Raw genomic sequence first — 25,066 nt, forward strand, 5'->3', positions numbered from 1 at the left:
GGGCCCCCTCACCCAATTCGGATTGGGCTTGGGGGGCGCCCCCTCCTAGGCTGCTTTCTCTTCGCTCTCACTAAGGCCCATTAAGACCCATACACTCCCCGGGGGGTTCCGGTAACCCCCCGGTACTCCGGTAAATGCCCGAACTCACCCGGAACCATTTCGATGTCCAAACATAGCCTTCCAATATATCGATCTTTATGTCTCGGCAATTCTGAGACTCCTCGTCATGTCCGTGATCATATCCGGGACTCCTAACAAACTTCGGTACCTCAAAACACATAAACTTATAATACTGATCGTCATCGAATGTTAAGCGTGCGGACCATATGGGTTCGAGAACTATGTAGACATGACCGAGACTCATCTCCGGTCAATAACCAATAGCGAAAGTTGGATGCTCATATTGGTTCCTACATATTGTACGAAGATCTTTATCGGTCAAACCGCATAACAATATACGTTGTTCCCTTTGTCATCGGTATGTTACTTGCCCGAGATTCGATCGTCAGTATCTCAATACCTAGTTCAATCTCATTGTCGGCAAGTCTCTTTACTTGTTCCGTAATGCAACATCCCGTAACTAACTCATTAGTCACATTGCTTGCAAGGCTTATAGTGATGTGCATTACCGAGAGGGCCCAGAGATACCTCTCCGACAATCGGAGTGACAAATCCTAATCTCGATCTATGCCAACTCAACAAACACCATCGGAGACACCTGTAGAGCATCTTTATAGTCACCCGGTTACGTTGTGACGTTTGATAGCACACTAAGTGTTCCTCCGGTATTTGGGAGTTGCATAATCTCATAGTCATAGGAACATGTATAAGTTATGGAGAAAGCAATAGCAGTAAACTAAACGATCAAAGTGCTATGCTAACAGATGGGTCAAGTCAATCACATCATTCTCTAATGATATGATCCCGTTTATCAAATGACAACTATTTGTCCATGGCTAGGAAACTTAACCATCTTTGATTAACGAGCTAGTCAAATAGAGGCATGGTGGTGACACTCAGTTTGTCTATATATTCACACATGTACTAATTTTTCCGGTTAATACAATTCTAGCATGAATAATAAACATTTATCATGATATAAGGAAATATAAATAACAACTTTATTATTGCCTCTAGGGCATATTTCCTTCAGGTTTAAGCTTCTGTCACTCTCGCAGCCCATCGTCTAATTGATACTCCACAAAGCATTCCCTTAGGCCCAAATATGGTGAAGTGTCATGTAGTCGACGTTCACATGACACCACTAAGGGAATCACAACATACATACTATCAAAATATCGAACACATATCAAGTTCACATGATTACTTGCAACATGATTTCTCCTGTGACCTCAAGAACAAAAGTAACTACTCACAAATGATAAACATGCTCATGATCATAGGAGTATTAAATAGCATATTGGATCTGAACATATAATCTTCCACCAAATAAACCATATAGTAATCAACTACAAGATGTAATCAACACTAATAGTCACCCACAAGCACCAATCTATAGTTCCGGTAACAAGATTGAACACAAGAGATGAACTAGGGTTTGTGAGGAGATGGTGATGTTGAAGATGTTGATGGAGATTGCCCTCCCTAAGATGGGAGAGTTGTTGGTGATGATGATGACGATGATTTCAACCTCCGGGAGGGAAGTTCCCCCGGCGGAATCGCTCCGTCGGAGGGAAAAAGTGCTCCTGCCCAAATTCCGCCTCGAGGCGGCGGCGCTCTGTCCCGAAAGTCCTCACCTTATTTTTTTTTCTAGGTCAAAATGACTTATATACCAGCAGATGGGCACCGGAGGTGGGCCGAGGAGACCACAACCCACCAGGGCGCGCCTGGGCTCCCTGGCGCGCCCAGGGTGGTTGTGCCCACCTGGTGGGCCCCCTCTGATACTTATTGGTTCCAATGTTCCTCATATATTCCATAAAAAATCCTCGTGAAGTTTCAGCTCATTTGGAGTTGTGCAGAATAGGTAGCCTGACGTAGCTTTTTCAGGTCCTGATTTCCAGCCGCCGGAATTCTCCCTCTTGGTGTATACCTTGCATATTATAAGAGAAAAGGCATTAGAATTACTCCAAAAAGCTTTATTATGGATAAAAACATCATAAATAACAGTAAGAAAACATGATGCAAAATTGACATATCATTGCTCCTGCAGCGGGTCTTGCACCTAGCTGTGCTTCCAGGACGTAATTCTCGTGTGCAGCAATGAGGATAATCCTCAAGTTACGGACCCAATCCGTGTAGTTTCTACCATCATCTTTCAACATAGCTTTCTCTAAGAACGCATTAAAATTCAAGGGAACGGTAGCACGGGCCATTGATCTACAACAACATAGATATGCAAAAACTATCAGGAGTAAGTTCATGATAAGTTAAAGTTCAATTAATCATATTACTAAAGAACTCCCACTTAGATAGACATCCCTCTAGTCATCTAAATGATCGCGTGATCCATATCAACTAAACCATGTCCGATCATCACGTGAGATGGAGTAGTTTTCAATGGTGAACATCTCTATGTTGATCATATCTACTATATGATTCACGTTCAACCTTTAGGTCTCAGTGTTCCGAGGCCATATCTGCATATGCTAGGCTCGTCAAGTTTAACCCGAGTATTCTGCACGTGCAAAACTGGCTTGCACCCGTTGTATGTGAACGTAGAGCTTATCACACCCGATCATCATGTGGTGTCTCGGCACGACGAACTATCGCAACGGTGCATACTCAGGGAAAACACTTGTACCTTGAAATTTAGTGAGGCATCATCTTATAATGCTATCGTCGTACTAAGCAAAATAAGATGCATAAAAGATAAACATAACATGCAATCAAAATATGTGACATGATATGGCCATCATCATCTTGTGCCTTTGATCTCCATCTCCAAAGCACCGTCATGATCTCCATCGTCACCGGCTTGACACCTTGATCTCCATCGTAGCGTCATTGTCATCTCGCCAACTATTGCTTCGACGACTATCGCTACCGCTTAGTGATAAAGTAAAGCAATTATATGGTGATTGCATTTCATACAATAAAGCGACAACCATAAGGCTCCTGCCAGTTGCCGATAACTTTTACAAAACATTATCATCTCATGCAACAATTTATATATCATCACGTCTTGACCATATCACATTACAACATGCCCTGCAAAAACAAGTTAGATGTCCTCTACATTGTTGTTGCAAGTTTTACGTGGCTGCTACGGGCTTCTAGCAAGAACCGTTCTTACCTACGCATCAAAACCACAATGATTTTTCGTCAAATGTGTTGTTTTAACCTTCAACAAGGACTGGCCGTAGTCAAACTCGATTCAACTAAAGTTGGAGAAACAGACACCCGCCAGCCACCTGTGTGCAAAGCACGGCGGTAGAACCAGTCTCATGAACGTGGTCATGTAATGTTGGTCCGGGCCGCTTCATCCAACAATACCGCCGAATCAAAGTAAGACATTGGTGGTAAGCAGTATGACTATTATCGCCCACAACTCTTTGTGTTCTACTCGTGTATATCATCTACCCATAGACCTGGCTCGGATGCCACTGTTGGGGAACGTAGTATGCAATTTCAAAAAAATCCTACGTTCACGCAAGATCTATCTAGGAGATGCATAGCAACGAGAGGGGGAGAGTGTGTCCACGTACCCTCGTAGACCGAAAGCGTAAGCGTTAGGTTAACGCGGTTGCTGTAGTCAAACGTCTTCACGATCCAACCGATCCAAGTACCGAACATATGGCACCTCCGTGTTCAGCACACGTTCAGCTCGATGACGTCCCTCGAACTCTTGATCCAGCAGAGGGTCGAGGGAGAGTTCTGTCAGCACGACGGCGTGGTGATGGTGATGGTGATGTAATCCACGCAGGGCTTCGCCTAAGAACTATGACGCTATGACTGGAGGAATAAACTGTGGAGGGGGGCACCGCACACGGCTAAGAGAACAATTGGTGTGCCTTTGGGGTGCCCCCCGCCCCCATATAAAGGATGGGAGGAGGAGGAGGCCAACCAGGGGGCGCGCGCCATGGGAGGGAGTCCTACTAGGAGTAGGATTCGCCCCCCCCCCCCCATTTTCATTTCTTCCACCAAAGGGAAAAGGAAGGAGAGGGACAGGGAAAGGGGGCCGCGCCCCCATCTCCTTGTCCTATTCGGACTCACTAGGAGCGGGGAGCACGCCACCCCCCCCCTGCGGGTTTCCCTCTCTCTCCCTTAGGCCCATGTAGGCCCAGCACTTCCCGGGGGGTTCCGGTAACCCCTCGGTACTCCGGAAAAATACTCGAATCACTTGGAACCATTCCGATGCCCGAATACTACCTTCCAATATATGAATCTTTACCTCTCGACCATTTCGAGACTCCTCGTCATGTCCGTGATCTCATCCGGGACTCCGAACAAACTTCGGTCACTAAAGCACATAACTCATAATACAAATCGTCATCAAACGTTAAGCGTGTGAACCCTACGGGTTCGAGAACTATGTAGACATGACCGAGACACATTCCCGGTCAATAACCAATAGCGGAACCTGGATGCTCATATTGGTTCCTACATATTCTACGAAGATCTTTATCGGTCAAACCGCATAACAACATATGTCATTCCCTTTGTCATCGGTATGTTACTTGCTTGAGATTCGATCGTCAGTATCATCATACCTAGTTCAATCTCATTACCAGCAAGTCTCTTTACTCGTTTCGTAATGCAACATTCCGCAACTAACTCATTAGTCACATTGCTTGCAAGGCTTATAGTGATGTCATTACCGAGAGGGCCCAGAGATACCTCTCCGATACAGAGAGTGACAAATCCTAATCTTGATCTATGCCAACCCAACAAACACCTTCGGAGACACATGTAGAGCATCTTTATAATCACCATGTTACGTTGTGACGTTTGATAGCACACAAGGTGTTCCTCTGGTATTCGGGAGTTGCATAATCTCATAGTCGGAGGAATATGTATAAGTCATGAAGAAAGCAATAGCAATAAAACTAAACGATCATAATGCTAAGATAACGGATGGGTCTTGTCCATCACATCATTCTCTAATGATGTGATCCCGTTCATCAAATGACAACACTTGGGCCGGCCCAACTAGCTCCATTTCAGTTTTGGAACCTTCCCAGACCGTTTTCTTTATGTTCTTTCTTTTTGTTTTATCTAACCTTTTCATTTTCATTTTTATTTTTTTCTTATTTATTCATTTATTTACTTTCTTTCTTTTGCAATTTGCGAAAATCTTTCAAATTCGTGATTGTTTTTTTAAATTATGAACATTTTCAAATTTGTGATCATTTTTTTGGAATTTTGAACATTCTTTGAAATTGTGAACATTTTTCAATTTTGCAAATATTTATTAAAAATTCATGATTTTTTTTAAAACAAGAACATTTTCTTGGAATTGTGAAGATTTTTTTAAACACATGAACGTTGTTTTGAATCAGTGAAGATTTTTTTAAATCAACGAAGAATTTTAAAATTTGGGAATAAATTTATAAGTTCACGAACATTTTTTTGTTTTGATTAATATTGTTTGAAATGCATGAGTATTTTTTGAATTCATCAACATATTTTAAAGCATTGTTTTAAAAAATGGAAACATTTTTTGAATTGTTGTGAAATATTTTTTTAATATGCGAACATTTTTTTCAAGATCATGAACATTATTTGATTTCCTGATAATTTTTATTAAGACTAAGAACATTTTTTGAATATTGGAACGTTTTACAAAACCACAAACTTCTTTGGAATCCGCAAACATTTTATGATTTCCTGATTTTTTTTAAATCATGAATTGTTTAAATTCATGAGATCTTACGATTTTTTGAACCATTTTTTCAAAATTCTTATTTTTTGGAATTTGGAACTTTTTTGGAATGGGAACTTATTTTTAAGTCAAATAAATGAAAATAAGACAAAAGGCAAGAAAAAAGAAAATGAAAAAACAGGGGCCATTCCGCGCCCGCACATGAGCTGACCCAAAAGGGCGTGCGGGGGAGCCAGGGGTGCGCGTGCATCTCGCATTTTCATGGCACGCACTGCGTTGAATAGAAGGTCCCACATATAAGAGACGAGACACATGCTTGAGGAATTCGTTTTGTTTCGAGCGTACTGTTACTTGTGCACGGAATGGACTGCTTTCCTAACATGAAAAAACACACCGAGACACGGATACTATCACGCCGTGTGATTTGGACTCGACTCTTTCTCTCTCTCTCATGTTTTCAACTTTTTCTCAAAAGAAATATAGAAAATGGTACTAGTAATCTAAACATCTTGTATTCCTTTCCAGAGGGAGTAATTCCTAACTCCAACTTAGACTGACCAGTATAAATACCGGGGCACGCGGAGTGCAAACTGCATCCTACTCTCCTAGTTCTAGAGCTTTGGTATCTAGCAGGAATCGTGGTTATAGTTTACACATAGTATGCCCGTAGCCAGGCATACATACATGGACTGTGGCAAGCTCATGGCCTTTCCACTCCTCTGCTCTGCCGTCCTCCTCGGCACCGCCGCAACCTACAACACCGGCGGGGGCGTGGCTTCCTCCACCACTCACCTCCACTTCTACATGGACGATTTCTACACCGGCCCGAACCCCACAGCCTTGCGCGTCGTGTCCGGCCGCTCCCTCTCGCCCGACAACGGCACGGCGACGTCGCCGCGGCAGTTCGGCGACATAGTGGCGCTGAACGACCCGCTGACAGAGGGCCCCGACAGGGGCAGCGCGCGGGTGGGCACGGCGCAGGGGTTCGCCGTGCGGGTGTCGGAGGGCGGCGTGGTGTCGGACCTTAACCTGCACCTGTTCCTGGAGGCCGGCGAGTACAGCGGCAGCTCCGTGGTGGTGAATGGCCGCGTCGACCTGGACTCGGCGACGCGCGAGTCAGTGGTCGTCGGCGGCACCGGACGGTTCCGTTTCGCGCGAGGTTACATGCTCTCCCGGGATTACGAATACGACCTCGCCAATGGCGGCGTGGTCGAGCTCGACGTCTACGTGCAAGTGCAAGACTAGAAGCGGACACACGCGCTCGCTCGCATTTGTGCCTGCTGCATGTTCGCGATTCAAAAATCTGCACGTACAGTTTCGCAAAATAAAATAAAATAAAACTGTAATAATCTGCACGTAAATGGGACGCGATCCGTTTCATGTGTGTATGTGCGTCCCTTAAACTTTTACATAGACACCAAATAAATGGTATAGACGTGTTTACACGAATTCGTGGCGTACACATGTATGTATCCTTTTTTTTAGAACTACACATGTCTGTGTCTATTTCATGGAAACTTTACGGGCCGCCTATTGAATTGAAAAAATAAATTGATTTTAGTCGAATTTCTCTGGACCTAATAAGCCGAGGACGTTGCGGCTGATTGCGGTGTCACTGACACAAGGAGGAAGAGGTTGCCTGGTTCGAGTGGGAGGCTTTTTCGATTTGGTGTCGCTCCGATTAGATGGAGGCGAGCATGAGCCGGCATCACCAGTGAGAGCGATCTAGCACCTCGCGAAAGCATCGACGAGTGGTGTTACTGTCGAAGGGGAGGAAGCATGCATTAGGAAGAGTAAGAACAATAATAAGGATGAAGAGTAACAACCATTGAATTTTAATCCAAGGACTTAGAGGGGGGGGAGGGGGAGGGCTGGCGGCCCCAAAGTTTATGCATTCATCAGGAGGGTCGAATGGCATGACTACCATCAGGGAATCTTATCCATTTAGCCGCATACACATGCCATCAGGCTTTCATTATGTTTAACAAACATCAAACTCTGTGTAACTTGATGGATTTTGTCTGCGGGTACGCGTAAGATTAGGTTTTTTATGGTAGAACCAATCCATCAGGGTTTAAGTCATAGACTTGGCACTAGTGCTCATATTTTTCAGAACTTATTTCAGTCTTTCCGACGATATTTGTTCAGTGGGAGAAGACGTATCCGTCAACTATGAGGCGTCTGTGGTGCCTTGGTCAATCTCAAATGTTGTGCTAGCTCAGTATTTGAGAGATACTCATAAGGATAGGGTCTACGTGCGTTTGTACATAGGGTGAGTGTATGTGAATATCTGTGACTGTACCATAAAAAAATTGTTTCGAGAAGGGCCGGTAAGCACCTAGTCACCGCAAGGGCATTGGAACTCCCGCTGCTCTTATTGCTTGGACAATCTGGAAGCACCGCAACGCTTGAGTTTCTTATGGAGCCACGCACCATCGCATATCCGCATGATCCACACTATACATGAGGAAGCTCACACCTGGGCGAAAATGGGTGCTCGAGGGCTTAGTAACATCAGTCATGTGACCTAAACCTTTTGTATCTCTGGGCTGAGCACCCCCCCCCCCCCCCCTCTCTTTGCTTATTGCATTCTCATTAACGCCTTCTAGTGTACGATGCACGAGGAGCACCACATGTAACTTCTACCCCTCTATCAATGAAGATACGGACTATGCGTATTCACGAAAAAAAGAGTCAGTAAGTACCATAAAAGTTCAAACGGTTACAAGATATATACAATATTAGACTTGTGTTGAAGATCATGTCATTTGTTAATAGGCATCAAATATTAGTCTTCCACATGATATCTCATCATCGAAAACACGAAGGTTCAAACGAATCAGATGTGACATTTAAATAGATGGTTATAGATATGTGTCAATCAAAGTTTTGATCGAGAGAGAGGATAAACTTTCATGCTTGCTATACACAACGGATGTGCTGGGAAGACCTGAACTCAAAGAGAAGGAAATTTAACTCATATACACGTGCTGAACTTTCTCCTTTTTCGGGAAAAGAAATAAACTTTTCATTCAGTAAAGCTAGTTTTCTCCATATTTGGAAATGAGTCACAATCTTTGCAAGTTTTCACCTGAAACTACAAGATATTGTTTTTTTTCTTTCATGCATTCACATGGTCACCTAATGTAAACAAATTCTCTTGATCCTTGATAGAATGTAACTCCCTTTATTGATGTGACTTGACTAGCTCGATAGAAAAAAAAATCTCCTTCATGGTTCATGCATTACATCTAACAGCAACATCGCATGGCTTTTATTCATTGATCGTATCTAGCAAGTTCTCTCGCATAGAGATTAAGTGGAATGCGACAGATAGTATTCAGCTGAAACTAGAAGATACATGTTTTGTCATGCATTCGTGGTCGTTAGCGTAAACAAATTCTCTTGATTCTTGATAGGATGTAACTCCCTCCATTGGTGTGACTTGACCAGCTCGATAGGAAAATTTCTCCTTCATGCTGCATCGCATCAGTCAGGAACATCACATGACTTTTATTCGTTGATTGTAGCTAACAAGTTCTCTCACATGGAGGTTAAATGAAACGTGACATATAGTTTTAACCTGAAACTGGAAAATACATTTTTTTTCCCATGCATTCGTGCTGATTAGCATACACAAATTCTCTTGATCCTTGATAGGATGTAACTCCATTCATTGGTGCGACATGCCAGCTCGATAGGAAAATTTCTTCTTCAAGATTCATGCATTACATCTATCAGGAACATCACATGGCTTTTATTCATTTGATCATAGCCAGCGAGTTCTCTCACATAATAGAAGCTAAGTGGAAAGTGATAGATATAGTTGGTCACATATATTTCTTTCCATACATGTCTATCCCCCCCCCCCCCCCCCCCCCCCCCCGGACAAATATGTATGTTTTCAAATGACATCATGTGGGACAAATACACAAAGGAAAAATAACCATACTCAACCATTTGAACGTATTATCTTTGGTGTAGGTTAATTATCTCTGATTGAACATAATTATTTTTAATCAAAGATAATTAACCTACATCAAAGCCACCACAACCCAAGCCTAGAATGTCTCGTAAGATGCATGGCTTGTTTCAAAACGTATTGGTATTGCGGAAGAAAGAGCAAATTGCCCAGAACAAAAAAACTCAACTGCTTGGTGTACATACTTCTGCTTCACAAATCACACATATGGGTCTGCAATCTCGCCATCGTGCTCTATCTCCTATAAAGTTTTGATGGATGACAGGAGAGAGCACTAGTAGATTACGAAAGAGTACCACGATTGGGTTATAGAAAGTTATTGGTGTTTTTTTACTTCTTAAACAATACTCCCTTCTGGTTTAGTGAGCTCATCTTGCAAATCACATCAACCAAGAAGACCTACTTAAAGTTCTAGGCAACATATTTGTGCTGCATGCATGGCCCTCTCACTCCTTCATGCATTGGTTGATTTTACATTGGGAACAAAAAATGATAGAATTTAATATGAACATGGCTACCTTTGCATGTTCCCAAGACAATGAGCCTTACAAATTGGAAATTTCTGATTTTTGAAATAGGCCCTCTGAACCAAAAAGGAGGGAGTAACTCATTGTAGTACTGGTTCTGATAGTTTGCAAATAATACTCTATGGGTGAAACAAAGTGAATTTTATGTCCACTCCAACAAAATGGCTACTCCCTCCTTCCATCTATATAGGGGCTAATGCGTTTTTCAAGACAACCTTTGACTATTGACAAGATTAATAGTACATGATATGCATACTGTGAAAATTATATCATTGAAAGCTCCTTTCACATACGAATTTGACGATATGCTTTGTGTAAGTTGCATGTCATATATTATTGCTCTAACATTTGGTCAAAGTTAGCCTCGAAAAATGCATTAGGCCCTATATAGATGGAAGGAGGGAGTACGAAGCATAAACACATAAGCTCACAAAGCAAGACGTACATAAGAAGAAGGAGCACGCATCTACCTCCAAAGAAAGCAAATGCAGGAAATTTGTTTCGCCTCATGCCCCATGAAAGTAAACTACCACCAAGAGAACTAGAAAGGCTGCTTCTGACTCGTCTAATGAGTCTTTTGATGAAGAAATGGGTGATGAAATTCCCATGTATGACCAGGCCGCAATCCTAGACAAACCAGCTCAGAGAGATTTCAGGATGATGATTGACATCATTGATAGTGCAGCATATGATGCAAAAACAAGTGATGTGAGCACTTTGGGGTTGCCAGAAGATGTTGCCGAACTGGTAACGAAGCATAACCTTGAGAATGAAGCACAACCTTGAGATGAAGAAAATCACCAAGAAGCTCAAGAAAGCAGTTAATGACAAGCAAGCTCTCGAGAAGATGAGAAATGAAGCCAAAACTGAATACGAGAGAAAAAGCCTGAAGAAGGAAATTGTTGATATCACACAAAGTCCCTCAGTGCCATTCGGAATGAAAAGGTTGAATGGTATTCCGAAATACACATGGATGTGTTTCAGTTGTGTGATAGAAAGACGAAGAAATTGATTGCATGGAAGATCTTGCTCGCAGGAGAGTGCAAGAGGAAAATGTCAAAAAGCACTAGCCAGAGCTACCAAGCCGAAAGGAAAGAAAGATTGCCGTATTCAGATCATGGCTTCTGATGTTGTTCCTATCAGCACGAGTGCTCCCTTGCAGCAGGTTCTTCCTTCCCCACCTCATGAGGATGAACCAGAGCAGCAAGTTGCCACCGAGGTCATCGTTCTGGTGCCCACAGCTGAAGACAAGCAAAATGGTGTTGTTGACATCTTTCTCGATAATCCAGATGAAGAAAACGCACCACCTCAGCAACAGGTCCATGATGAAACGAAGTGGAAATTTTATGTCCACTTCAAAAAATAGCGATGGAGCATAAACACATAAATATAAATGAAAAATTACAAAATGAAAATAGAACGACACTTTTGGTTTCGCACTTGCGAAGTTTATCTTTTGGCTAAATAGGCCCCTCCAGCCCTTCGTATCCCCCAAATATAATATAATTATCCCCTACTTCTGTGATCCTAATTTCTTGGCTACAGCCACGTGGAGGCCCATCTGTCCCGGTTCATATAAGAACCGGGACTAAAGGCCAAGGGCTTTAGTAACGACCCTTTAGTCCCGGTTCCTAAACCGAGACAGATGGGCCTTACGAACCGGGACAAATGACCCTTTTTCTATTAGTGCCTCCAGCCCTCTGTATCCCCTAAAAATAATATAATTATCCCCTACTTCTGTGATCCTAATTTCTTGGCTACATGGTACACACCTCTCACTCTCATGAGTGTATTAACGAGTTGCTCGACTTGTTAAGATCGTGATAGTTAAGGCTCACCTCGTTAAGCTTATTAAGCTTTAAAAAATTGGCAAATAAAATAAAATATGTGTTGTGTTTCACTAATGAGCTTAAACGAGCTGCTGGTGAAATTTGTTAGCTTGTTTGTCAGGCTTAACAAGCTGACATCAATGATTAGTTATGTACATAAAGAAGTGAATGTGAGTTTAATGAGCCAAGCTATCGAGTGGTCATTAAGCCCGCGAGCTACGAGCTTTTAGTTCACATTTTTTCATTTTTCACACCCGCTCACAAGCACTCATCCTTATTTCTTCTAATAATTCTACTCCCTCCATTCCATAATGTAAGATCGTTCGCAGTTGTCGTGTTTTTTGTATTATTGTCCAACTAGTTTTTGAGGTTCAGTAAACTTTCTTTTGTATCCATGCCCACACCGTATTTATTCGTTTCTGACTATATCATATTTTCCATATTCATCCAACCGTAAAGGAGTAGCAGATACATAGAAAATATTTTGCTATCAAACAGGGTCTAAATATGTGTTTTCCCCATATGTATCTGACGCTATTATGGCGACATGGTGACGCAGATCGACCGGTCCAACTTCACCATTGAGCACACGTACTCCTACCGAACTCCGATTTGGACTTGACACTGTGCAGTTGTTCAATCCTATCAGCCAGAACAGCCACACATGCACGCAAAAGTATATCATGGATCGATCCTGTGTCGACCCGGGCATCTCATGCTTTGAGAACCATCGGCCCCGCGCGCGCACCAACCTGTCATGATGAAAAGCACTTTCTAGTAAGTACAAAACATCTCGATCTCACCTACCTACGCCATGCAATTCTTATACACCTTGGAACGGCGCGCAGGTCGGCCAGTACTTGCGCGCCATGGCCATCCACCACAGCGTGCAGCTGATGGCACTGGCCTCTCTGGCGCTCGTCGCCGCGGTGGCTCCAGCCACGACGCACCTCCGCTTCTACATGCACGACATCGTGACGGCGGAGGCGCCGAGAGCGGCCACGGCGGTGCGCGTCGTCAGGGGCCTGACGCCGCTGCCGAACGACCCCAGCAACCGCTTCGGCGACATGTACACCATCGACGATGCTCTCACCGAGGGGCCCGGTGCGGCGTCGCCGGTCATCGGGAGGGCGCAGGGGTTCTACCTCTTCGCGTCGCAGACGGACGCCGCGCTGCTGCTCAGCGCCAACTTGCTGTTCACGGCGGGGAAGCACAACGGCAGCGCCATCGCCGTGTTCGCCAGGGACGCCATCCTCGACACCGTCAGGGAGCTGCCGGTCGTCGGCGGCACCGGCGCCTTCCGCGGGGCTGCTGGATACGGCCTGCTTCGGACGAATACCTACAACGCCACCACCAACAACGCCGTGCTCCAGATCGACATGTACCTGCAGGTGTAGGCACAGCGCGTGCACGTACGTTTTTTTTCTTTTTGTAAAACTCCCTCTGCTGTCTTCGGCCAACTGCCTAGTAGGCGATGTGAACTCCTCCCTGTATATGGATGTGCGGTTTTCACTGTTGTCACTCCACCCAACTATCATACTAGTGAAATGTGTAACTTCGTTTGTTGCTCTTACTAAATACTATATGAAACAGTCGACGAGAAACTCCCCCCACATGTGGATGTACATTTTTCACTGCTGACATCCCGCCCCACCTACCCCATCAGTGAGATGTGTCGTTTCGACTGCTGCTCTGGTCAGCTGCCTAGCAGTCAATGCGCAATTTTCAGTTAATAAGGAGTTGACTCATTTAGTAGTAAAGTTGCATCTTATAGCACTAAAGTTGGTTCCTACAACATCAAAGTTGGCTACAAATGTTCATCAAAACATACCATAGGGGCCTAGTTTCGAAAAAGCAAGTCGTGCTTTTTTTTGTCAACGTGAGACAAAGACAAGAAATTGAGAAACAGTATAACGCGGCGAGCTACGTGTCTCCACAACGATTTGGCATTCTGACCCGTACAGTTGACTCGCTCAACGCTTTGGATGTTCTGGTCGTTCCACCGTGCGATCCGTCTATTCTACTGCGCCACTCAAGCGCCCCGGCCGGCCCAACACTAAATGGGCTACTGCTGCGAAGACCCACCTGGAGGCCCTCTCAGTCACCGATGCAGCGTACCCTTCGATTCTGAATACATGGTTACGATTGGATTGACGCGTGCGTTGGGCGCATGACTCTAGAGGGTTCTCTACAATCTGCGAATCAGGCGATGGTGGTGGCAGCGGCCTCCTCACACCAGCGCACACCCTCCCTGAACCCTAGAGCCGACCGCCACATGCCATCCCTGTACGTCAGACCCCCCGCTTCTTCTCCTTCCTCTTGTCCTTCCATGCTCCATCCCTGTCGCACAACGACGGCGATCCACCTAATGACAGATAACAGACGGCAGCCGGCGGCTTCCTTTGCTGCAGTCACTGCTGGGGAAGAAAAAGAGGCATTGTGCAACTGCTGCAGCAACCCTCTGGCTATTAGACCTCCCGTGACTTCCATGCCGCTCGGATCCAACCTTGCAACCAACTTCCAAATGGATTCTCTCTGCGATGGCTGTGGATTTCTGACGGGAAGGAGAGAGAGCCCCATTCTCCCCAGCGTGCTCACTTTGGGAGATAAACTCACGTGCGGAAGGTACGAGCACTGCAAGTTCATATTACGATTTGATGAATGTATTTTGTTTACTGATTCTTACTGGTCAGTTTGAGATGTATCATTTTCATGTTCATCCGTACTGCCGCTGGTGGATTAGTTGTTTTTTCTTAATTCTGAATTCTGAATTGATAGCTCTGTCAGGGCTGAAGTATAAGGCCATGGTTTCAAATAATGGGATGAGCAAACCACATGCTAATGCTAAAAATATTGGCAAATATGTATGTAGTATGTTCGATATCATCTCCCCATTTTGTTCATGTTAGAGGAATAGAGGTAACTGATTGACCTTATCTATGCATGGTGATCTATGATGCTTGCTCCTTATTTTTTCTGTTTCCAGAAAAATGTTCTTTAAGGCAACATTTTGGTTGGTCTCATATATTTTGAAGGATTGCTTAAGTGAACTGCAAATGTGATTATCACTTTTTCTGCATGCCTATCCTACTGTATTTTTTACTCCCTCCGTTCCTTTATGTAAGATGTATTATTTTCGGCACGGTGACCAAGGCACATAAGTATAGACATGTTACGGCGAAATTACCCTTGGCAAATTTGTTGGCTAGTGGCAAGTAAATCAGTTAGTCCAGAAAAGTAAGAGATACATGCAATCGATAGAGAGGTACTTTCCTTCTTTTGCTACAAGGAGAGATACAGACAATCAGGAGAGAGATACTTTCTTTTTTCTGGAGGGCTAACAAGTGAATTATGAGGAATTAGAAGAAATGCACCTTACATTTTGGAATTTTATCAAAAAATAAATACACCTTATATAAAGGAACGGAGGGAGTACTAGCCTTCATTTTCCCTTGGTTGGTCTCATATATTTATTTGAAGGATTGCTTAAATGAACTGCAAATGTGATGATCACTCCTTGAGCATCCTTATCCTACTGCATTTTTTTACAATCTGACGCACGATCATCTATGTACTGAAAAGAAAGGAATGCATGTCATCTTTTATCAGGAACATACTTGGACAGTTGTATTAAAATGGTCTTAGTGTTCGTTCAATGAACGGCCAGCCTAACGAGACCATGAGTAGTTGAGTTTGCACCTATATCCTGTCACAACAAAAGCATGTACTTTTTATTCCTCCCTTGGGTGTTGAAGTACCATTGGCCCATTGCAGACAAGAACATTGGTGTTTTTTTCTCTTTGTAATTGGAGGATACCCCTTTAGCGTAATATATCTGTGCTAGAACATAAACTGAAGTTAAGTATTCAAGCAAAGATGTGGCCTCTTAATTAAATATTATTTCTTCCATCAAAAATATTTTTCTATAGTTATGGACTTGGGTAATTAGAAGTGTTCAAATTAAATTATTTATTTGAATTACTAAATAGTTGTAAAATGTTTGTATTATTATTTCATTAGAATGGATGAGCGCGGCAACACGCGCCTTTATGATTTATTAACTTTTCTAAAATGGGTGTTTGGTCGGAAGCGCTAGAGCAAATAGAGCGTCCTATAGCCTCACATTTCCTATTCGACAACCAAATATTGTCACTTCAGCCTATAAATCTGATTCCATATGGTTTACCTATAATTGCAACATTGCTCTTAAAAAAATTGTTGAAACATTGTTGCATTTTTCATAAAACATCATAGTGTATTGTTTCAATATCTGAGTTCGTTAATAGAGGCATATGTGGCCAAGTTGTATAGTGAGATTAGTCCCACGCCGAGGGTTTAGAAAAATCTTCACCAAGGGTATATCATAGCATTTTCAAGTTGATCATTTTACATGAAGCGAGAAGGAATATGTAAAAGGGGTGCTATGTACATATGAGCATGCATATTGAGTGAATTGTATTTGTGATGTGCTACAATGTATATAGTTTAGAAGTAAGTTATGTACAACACAAAACACAAAACAAAGTGATTTGCTAGAGAGTCACCGAGAGGTTGGGGGTTCTTATATTTTGTTTTGGAAAGCAGTGACATTTTTCTATCCAGAGTGAGCATTATAATGGCTAAGAGGTATTATTTTTCAAGTTTTCCTCAATTCTGATATGACTTACTAGCACACAAATACTCTAGGTTGAGTGATTGTGATGTCCATTTTGTCATCCATAAAGGCCGGGGGTGTTTCATTTCTTTCTATAAATAAAAAGAAAATAATTGTAGGCATTTCATGCAACTTATTTCTTATTACCAACCTCTTTTGACATATGCATATTCGTCCATTCATATGAGTTCACGGAATCCGTTCATCGACGAACCAAAGGTCGTTCTAGAACAAATGCACCAAGATTCACGACTCATTTGTGTCTTAGATGAGAATAATATAATGTGTATCTCATTTTGGATGAGAAGCCAAAAGTTGAACCACTCCTTTCTTCAATAGAAAGCCCGAAGAGAAAATAAATGCACCTCATTTTGTGGCCACTTTGCCAAATCCACGAGAAGTGCTCCCCGGGTGGCAGTTTTCTCAAAGAACTAGTTGATACCCCGCGCGTTGCTGCGGGAATTAGTAGATGAATATTTTTAAAAATATAGATAAATATTATATATAATATTGAGTAACAATCAGACCATTTGCTACATCAAGACATAAGAGAAGGATGTTCCTACAAGCCTCCACAGAGATCAGCGATTCTGGGCCATTGGATCGGTTCCCTTGATGCATTTCTGGACGTTGGATCAACATCTGGATGAACCTGGGCCGTCGGATCTGAGATGAACACTGCTGGAATGAATAGTAATGGCAGCAAAATGTAAATACTGTGCCCCCACCGGGGTATTTTGGTCATTTCGTATATTGGGGGTATAAAACGGGGGCGCTCCTGTCCAGAGACCAAGCCGCCTCCTCCTATCTCCCTCCCTCCCGCAGCCGACTCCCTCCATCCCTCCCGCGCGCTTCCTCTCCCCCCCCCCCCCTGAGCAGCAGCGGAGGGAGGACGAGGAGCACGACGGCGGCGGCGGGGAGGAGCAGCAGCAGGGCAAGGCGGCGTGCTGCGCCGTCCCGCGTCTCCTCTCCTCCGACCACGCCGCCGTGCTGCGCGACGGCGAGTGGGCGCCCGCCCTCCCCGTCCGCGAGCTCGTCCCCGGGCACGGCGGCGGCTCCCGAGCCCTCCTGTTCCGACCCCGCAGAGTGCTCGACCCGTAGCCTCTGCTCGCCCTCGCCTCGCCTCAAGTGCATGTGGACGTCACCGGGAAGAACGTCAGCTGCAGCTCGCACAACGACTCTGCCTGGAGGCGTTGCCATCTACTGGAGAAGCTTCAGACCGTCCTCCTAGCTTTCGTGCATCTCCGGGAAGAAGACAACCCGAGCTGAGTCGCCTCCGATCTGCGGTGGGTGCCATCTCCACTTCCCCCGTTTTTTCGGTCTCTCTCTCGGATTTACCAGTTCATCTGCTCCAGATTCGATAAGATATGTCTATCTATTCATTTGCAGGGGGAGTTGGATCCCAATGGCAGCGTTGCAGTCCTCTAAATCTGTTGGGAAGAAGGAAGAAGATGGGACTCATATACATGCCTCTCTCTGGTGGAGTTGAAGATCTGCCCATCCCTGCATCGTGTAGACTGTGGCCTGCAGGTACCCCCTTGCTTTGTTTAAGTGCATATTGTGTTCGTTGCTATCTGCTGCAAGGAAAAAATAATCTCTGTAATATGCATGCCCCACTGCCTACTAATTAGTGCCTTCTTTGTTCTTCTGAAATTTAGCTGCGGTCACCAATCACTTGCCCGTACATTATGTTGCCACTCATGACTCATGATTATCTGACTTGCTTATGCAATATATCTCTTATCATTGATAGATATATGAGTGATTCATGCGGAATCTATTTTTGCTAGGTTGTCTGAGACATGTAGCCGATAATAATTTTCAGATTTAATGTTCATATTGTTGTGAGTTTTGGAAAGATTTAAGCTTTCCTCAGTTTCCCCACTGATATGTACTTCTTTAACACTCTTTGATTATTTCAGAAAACATCTGATGACATGGACGTGATGGGGTAAGTTGCGAAAACTCATGGGGCCCTACAACAAGTTGACATAAATCCTGAAAATGTTCACAGCCTGTTTGAAAAATACATTATTCATCGGGGGACTAACTGGGACATCATTTTGTGCCTAGATATTTAAACAAGTCAATTGCCAAGCTACAAATGGGGCTGGCAGTGTGGCGCAACAAGCCTGAGCTGCTTGAGAGTGCAGATATGCATGAGGCAGGAAAGGAAAAAGGCTTCAGTACCATGAAGACCTGGCTGCCTCAAGGTTCATACTTTGCAATGCTATTTGATTTTTCCTTTTGTTGGCCTAGCTATTGGTTGCTGAGTTTATATTTTTTAGTTAGAACAGATGCAGATGATTTCACAGGAACCCCAAAGCCTGCAACTAGCAAGGAATGTACGGGCAAATGTGCAAGTACATAATTAAAGAATTGAATCGGATCATCTATCATCATAGCAAATAGACTCAAATCAAATATGATTATTTATCATAATAATAACTAGAATAACTGAATAGGGTTATTAATCATATGCAACCATTTTTGCTTCTTCCCATTTTGCATTGCCGTGTTTATTCCATGTAGTAGTAAAATGATTTTTTATGTGTTCGTTGCAGGGAGGCCTGCGAGGAATGTGCTCCAGACCGGCAAGGTGCTGCTCAACAGCGAGAAGCACCATCGGCATCAGCAGTGTCAGCGTCACCACCTCCTTGGCATGCAGAAGATGTCACTCCCAAATCGTCTCTGTAATGCATCCAGGTATACCAGATGCTACTACTGTTCTCCCTGCCCCTATCTCTATAATTGATTGTTCACTAGCCTGGCCCATGGGAGCCCACGACTCAGGACAATGTTTTAGTAGACATAAATGATTGTCGGTTTATTGAGTTAAGATTTGTTTATGGTGAGGTCATGCCATGTTGTTAGCGGGCACAAATATCTAGTGAGTTGTTGGTTCAGGAGATCAACATTTGGTTTAGTATCTATGAAGAGGTGAGTCTCGTGGCGGTGAGCGGAACGGAGACAAGGATGGCGAATTGTTTAGTATCTATTTCACAGAGTTGGATATGCATGCTCGTGTTGTTCTTCAGCTTATGTCATGTAGTTTAGATTCATATATACACTACTTAATTAGGAGCTGATTGTTTATATATGCATCAAGCAATAGTTGGTACTCGTTGATTATCCAGAAATAAGAGATGAAAGTTCCTACATGGCTCCTTAGAGATCAGCGACTCTCGGCCGTCGGATCGGTTTGCTTGATGTGATTCTGGGCGTCGGATCGAGATCTGGAGGAAGCTGGGCCGTCGGATCTGGGATGAGCACTGCAGGAATGAACAGTTACTGCCTCAACGCGCTGCCTTTTACTTCGTTTTTTCGGTCTGGCGTCGCTGGCGTGGGTCCGCTCGCGGGTGGGCCGCGTTTGTCAGCGACCGTGGCTTGGATATGGCCCGGTTGCCCCGTCGCGCGCATCGGCGGGTAAAGATCTTGTGCCACCGCACGTAATATCCTGCGCCCGCCGAGGGTACGTCGGTAATTTCGTGTCCAGACCTCGTGCGTGTCTTGCGGTGGTTCGCCCCGTGCGGCTATGGGGTGGGGAGGGCAGCGCCTTGCCCTTTCGTGCTCATTCATCCCCTTCTTCTCCTTCTCTCTGGATTCTTCTGCTAGCCAGCCATCAGGAGCTCCTGGTGGTCCTCCTCGATATGGATGTGCTATACATCACCTCCTCGCCTCTTGGCTGCTTCGATGCCTGTGGCGTTCGTGCTCATCGGTGGGACGGTGCAAGGCGCAACTCCGATGCAGTGGCGTGTATGTGCGGTGTAGGAAGCGGTTCCTTGCCGGCTGGACGACGTCCAGGCGCAACCCCACGTCCACTGAGTAATGCCTCGGCTACAACCTCCCTCGGTGAGCCCCATCTCCCTCCCACTCTGCTTCGGCTACTATACGGGACATGGACAGAGCTATGATGATCAGTTATGGCTTATATAGGCATGCTCTTGAGCAATCGAGGCACTTATGGGTATTAATTTGGATCCCCCCTCATTTCTTTGAGCCATTTTTTGATCATGTTTTTATTTTAGTGGCTCTGTCCTTGGATGGTCATTTCTGATGAGTGATAACCAGGGCAGTTTCACATGACCCACCGGTTGGAAGCCATTCTTGCTAGGGCGATGATGATTAACGGTGGTTGAAATAAATGTGCCTTTGAGCAATCGAGAAACCTGTGGGTATCAAGTTGGATCCTCCCTCTTGTCTCTAGAATCCTTTTTGATCTTGTGATACTTATTGTTCTGTCCTTGGATGGTCATTCTTGTTGAGTGATAACCAGGACAGCTCCACTGTATAAACAGATTGATCTGGTGATAAGAGATGACGGGGATAGGTTATGTGATCGAGGAAAGGAAAATCTGAGCCCACTATGCATTGAATCCTGAACCCTTTTTATTTGTGTTTAAAGGTGTTGCTTATTTATTCTCCAGTGTTTACAGCCATCTTATGTAAAGATTTCTTCTCTTTGATACCTTTATTGCATATGAGTTGTTTTTCATCTTTTATTGTTTGTTGTTGGTCCTTGATTTAATCTGGTTAAGAGTAAGTTGCACTTTGTTATTCTGGGATAAACGATGGTTTGGCAATGCTATTGGTTCTTCAAGAGTTCAGAGGAGGATTTCTAATATTATTTTATTGTTAAATAGTCATGACAGTAAGATTCCTGTATCTTTTCGTCATGAGGAGCAATGGGGCATTGCACACTTATGTGTACTGCTACCTGATTATCGTTGGTCTTTTGTATAAAGGTCTTGCTATAATTTTGTATGGTCCTTCTTCCCTAAGGTGTATTATGAATGTTTTTCCGAGCTATGGAATGTATTCCTAATCCTGATCTATAGAACTGCCTTTCTGAACTTGATGTCTAAGTTCTACTGGACAATGCTTATTTGGATAGACGCTCATATCCATCCGTCAAGGACCAACGAATATGTCCACAAGGAGAAGGAGGACACAGATCGGGCAAGCCAAGCTGCTGGCCATGGCGCTCCCATCACATCCATCCGTCAAGGGGGGTCGACCAAGGCGGACTGCTGCTTTCTTCCTTCCTCCGGCGCTCGCTCCTCAACTCAAGGTTCTCTCTCTCTCTCTCTCTCTCTCTCTCTCTCTCTCTCTCTCGGGACGCCCATCTTCTTCTTCTTCTTCTTCTTCCCTTCACTTGCGTGACCTCACCTGATGCGCTTCATTTCACTTGCTTGGTTTCTCCATGCAGCCCAACATCCACCACCACTGCCGCTGGTTCGGTTCTGCCACCGTTGTCAAGCATCTGCTCTGTCGTGCACGCCTCAAGCACAAGGTACCCGTCCTCCTCCCCCTCTTCCATTTTTTCCTTCTTATTTCTTTCCCTGATGCCCCCTTTCCCTTGCTTTCCTTCGTTGCTCACGCACGCAGAGACATCAACAACACCAGCGCCCAACCCTAGCCACACCTCAGACCCGAGATAGCGCACAAGCTTGGTGTGAATGGTTCCTCTCCTCTGCTCTCTCTGCACAAACATTACTTTGTTTGTGGTTTACTTCTCGTCAGGTCAGTCTGTGATGCAAATTCATTCCTTTCAGTGGATGGATTGATTTACCTACCCCTGATTGATTGATTTTATTTATCCTCCAATGCCACTAATTAGTTGCAGAACCACTATCGAAGTCAAAACTGCTGCAAAACCGAACCAGGATGTTTTCAAACAAAATGCCACCAATCTGGGACATTATTAGCTTCAAAGTACCAAGTGATGAGTAATAATGTACCACAGAGCCGATGCTCACAAAGGAATATCATCAAATCGTGTGGGGCGGTCTTCCATGTACTCGGTTTGTTCCGTCCCGCTGCTTTTCTTCTGTTTTGTACTCACGCTTCATATATGTCCTAATATACAATGACTGCCTGTAATCTGTTCACCAAAACATCCAAGTGCATATATGATATATCTTCCCAAAAGAAGCCTCTATATGATTGAGCTTGACCCCTTTTCTATGGATATTTTTGATACTTCCTTTTATTTGTTTTCAGGGTAGGCTCTCGGTGAATATGTCGACTTCTTGCGCTCCTAATATATGCGGTTTTACTTATGCCTGGTTTCATAAGTGGTCTGTGAAAATTGACTTTATCTTTTGTCTCATCATGTTAGTTATCATTATGGTGATCAGATATTCTTGGCTCTTGACAATAAGTGACTTTGAGCTTGTTAAATTAAACTACTCTCTGCAGGTAATAGTTGTAACTGGAGTAATCAGTGTAAAGTTTGTGGTCTGCACCTCTTTTTTTCATAAGAGAACACCTATATTTTATATGAAGAGTTACTGTAACAACCATGGAACCTGAGTATTCAGTTTGTGTACTTCCAGGGTCTACATCTACGCCTGCTTCTCTCGCCTCATTGAACCATTTTTTCTCTGGGCCTTCTTTATTTATTTGACAGAACTTTCTTTAGCAATACACCGATTCAGAATATTCGTATATTCTTTTCTTAGTCATTCTCAATTTTGCACAATTGTGATTCTCAAGTGGTCTATTTCTATCAGGATTCATCTGTGAAGCCTGAGAAAGTACGCGTCGGTGGGGGTCTCCATGGTTGCTGCCGACCGGATGTCACCACTGCTGCCGATGTCGTCGTTGCCCTAACCACTGTCCCGCAACACAGGTTTGTATGCCTCTCCCTCACCCACTGCTTCTCTCGCCTAACTGATTCCTTCTTCATTGCGATCAAGATTCATTAGTGTTGCACTTTCCCCTGTTACTTAGTGCTTAGGAGAAGGAGAGGCATGGCTGTAGCCACATAAACAGATGAGGAAGAGGCGAGCTGCCGCTAGCCCCCAGTGGCGTGCTGCATCTCCCATTGGTGCTTGCGACAGGAGAACCACACCCCTGGCCTCTTCATCTACGCCTCGGTTGTTGTCTCCCCAAGGAACGCCAAAGGCAACAATAGCAAGGTGAGGCCCCTACCTGGAAAATAAGGTTCAGGAGGTGTTTATCTTGTGATTCAGTAACTTTTCATTTAGTGAATGCTTTCATATAATCCAACCGTTCCAACTTTATGACATATTCAAGATACACGTTTGGTTAGCCTTTTTAATTGAGCACTGTTTGTTTTTGAGTTTAATGGGCAATTGTAGTACTTCATGCCATTGTTAAAGCTCTGCACTTTAATCACACTAAATATAGTTGTCTATTTTACCAGTGGTATGTAAATGAGACAATCTGGAAATTGCAGCCATAAATAAAAACCTATGTTCTCTCGTTTCCTATATGTATCGCTATGTAGGTAATTGCTTATCTGGTACGACGATATCAGTCTATGCATGTAGCAGTCCCTTTCTCTGTCTATGATATGGTTGCTCATCTATTATTATAGGATTGAGCAATTGTTTGAAGAGCTTCCTAATATTCTAATAAATTCAAGACGTGTGATCGAGCTAGGCATGTGTTTAGATCGTCTCATCATATACACATTTCCAGGATCTGCTACTGTTAGATCTCTTTCATATATATATATATATATATATATATATATATATATATATATATATATATATATTTCACTACTTCCACTTGCTACTGTTATATAGTTTGTACTGCATTTTCAACTTGCTAAGGCTGATAAATGTTGACCCAATATAATTGATGTATTAATATGTTAGCCAAAGAAATTTGTACATCTCTTCTGGTTTATTATATATATGGATTACTGATGCTTTTATGGTACTGAACAACATATTCAACGTGGTGATGCAGGAGTGTAGCAGATTCAACGTGGCGACCGAGTCGCTCCTGAATGCGGAGAAGCGGTGCCGCCTGGCCGGTGAAGTGGCCGGCAGCAGGAAGTCTGCCGTAGACATCGTGGAGATCCTCTTCAAGGACATCGCCTGGAAGACGCTCAGTGACCAGATCATCGTGTCATCCTCTCCAAGAGGGGCCAGCTCAAGCAGGTACAACTGCTCACCACAGCTCGCTCCTCTTCAAGAGGGTCCAGCTCAAGCAGGTGGTCCGCCGTCGACATCTCTTTTGTATGCACATCTCAACTTTAATAGTAAGTTATCTTTCGATGGTTTGAGCACTAGGTTTGACTACTTGATGATCCTATCGTACCTTGTAGTTTTTATCATTTGTAAAATACTTTTTTCTTGCTGCTACAGAAGGAATCTATGGAACTTACTACATCTATACTTATTTTCTTGACATGAATGAGAAGATGCTAGCTAATCAGGAACAGTCTAAAAACGTTGTGCGGCAATATAGGCCACTAACTAACCTGAAAGGAACTCCACTTTTATATTTTGACCAATTGGTCTGCAGGGCTAT

The 25,066-nt window shown here is 43.8% G+C and overlaps 2 protein-coding genes and 1 pseudogene across 7 annotated transcripts; all 3 read left to right on the forward strand.

Annotated features, from left to right (window-relative positions):
- The first annotated feature begins 6,385 nt into the window (after nt 1-6,385).
- On the forward strand, nt 6,386-7,332 carry LOC125553604 (dirigent protein 1 pseudogene; annotated as a pseudogene).
- Nucleotides 7,333-12,786: 5,454 nt separating this feature from the next.
- On the forward strand, nt 12,787-13,724 carry LOC125553625 (dirigent protein 21). The gene is made up of 2 exons (XM_048717383.2): nt 12,787-12,897; nt 12,969-13,724. Exon 2 carries the CDS (start codon nt 12,990-12,992, stop codon nt 13,515-13,517), a length of 528 nt encoding a protein of 175 aa, XP_048573340.1. The 5' UTR covers nt 12,787-12,897; nt 12,969-12,989; the 3' UTR covers nt 13,518-13,724.
- A 3,774-nt stretch (nt 13,725-17,498) lies between these two features.
- LOC125550865 (uncharacterized) lies at nt 17,499-24,943 on the forward strand. Of its 6 annotated transcripts, none has more exons than XM_087517917.1 (13): nt 17,499-18,060; nt 18,164-18,304; nt 18,697-18,725; nt 18,848-18,987; nt 19,339-19,480; nt 21,669-21,845; nt 21,984-22,067; nt 22,163-22,297; nt 22,395-22,578; nt 22,778-22,975; nt 23,113-23,408; nt 23,510-23,697; nt 24,500-24,943. In XM_087517917.1, the coding sequence occupies exons 3-8, from the start codon at nt 18,712-18,714 to the stop codon at nt 22,191-22,193; spliced, it is 588 nt and encodes a 195-aa protein (XP_087374043.1). In that variant the 5' UTR covers nt 17,499-18,060; nt 18,164-18,304; nt 18,697-18,711; the 3' UTR covers nt 22,194-22,297; nt 22,395-22,578; nt 22,778-22,975; nt 23,113-23,408; nt 23,510-23,697; nt 24,500-24,943. The 6 variants fall into 6 exon arrangements, with proteins under 6 accessions (XP_087374043.1, XP_087374045.1, XP_087374046.1 ...); XM_087517919.1 differs by having other exon boundaries at nt 23,290-23,408; XM_087517920.1 differs by having other exon boundaries at nt 22,778-22,854; nt 23,290-23,408.
- Nucleotides 24,944-25,066: the final 123 nt, after the last annotated feature.

This window comes from Triticum urartu, chromosome 4A (genome assembly GCF_056163025.1).
Source record: "Triticum urartu cultivar PI428250 chromosome 4A, HENAU_Tu73, whole genome shotgun sequence".
Classification (NCBI taxonomy): Eukaryota; Viridiplantae; Streptophyta; class Magnoliopsida; order Poales; family Poaceae; genus Triticum; species Triticum urartu.

Bases quoted from the DNA above. Each gene is read 5' to 3' on its own strand.
- LOC125550865 (XM_087517916.1), top strand. The intron at 19,481-21,668 runs GTATACCAGATG...TTATTTGGATAG, and splicing joins CGTCTCTGTAATGCATCCAG to ACGCTCATATCCATCCGTCA. The intron at 21,846-21,983 runs GTTCTCTCTCTC...TTCTCCATGCAG, and splicing joins CGCTCGCTCCTCAACTCAAG to CCCAACATCCACCACCACTG.
- LOC125553625 (XM_048717383.2), top strand. From the start codon at position 12,990: ATGGCCATCCACCACAGCGTGCAGCTGATGGCACTGGCCTCTCTGGCG.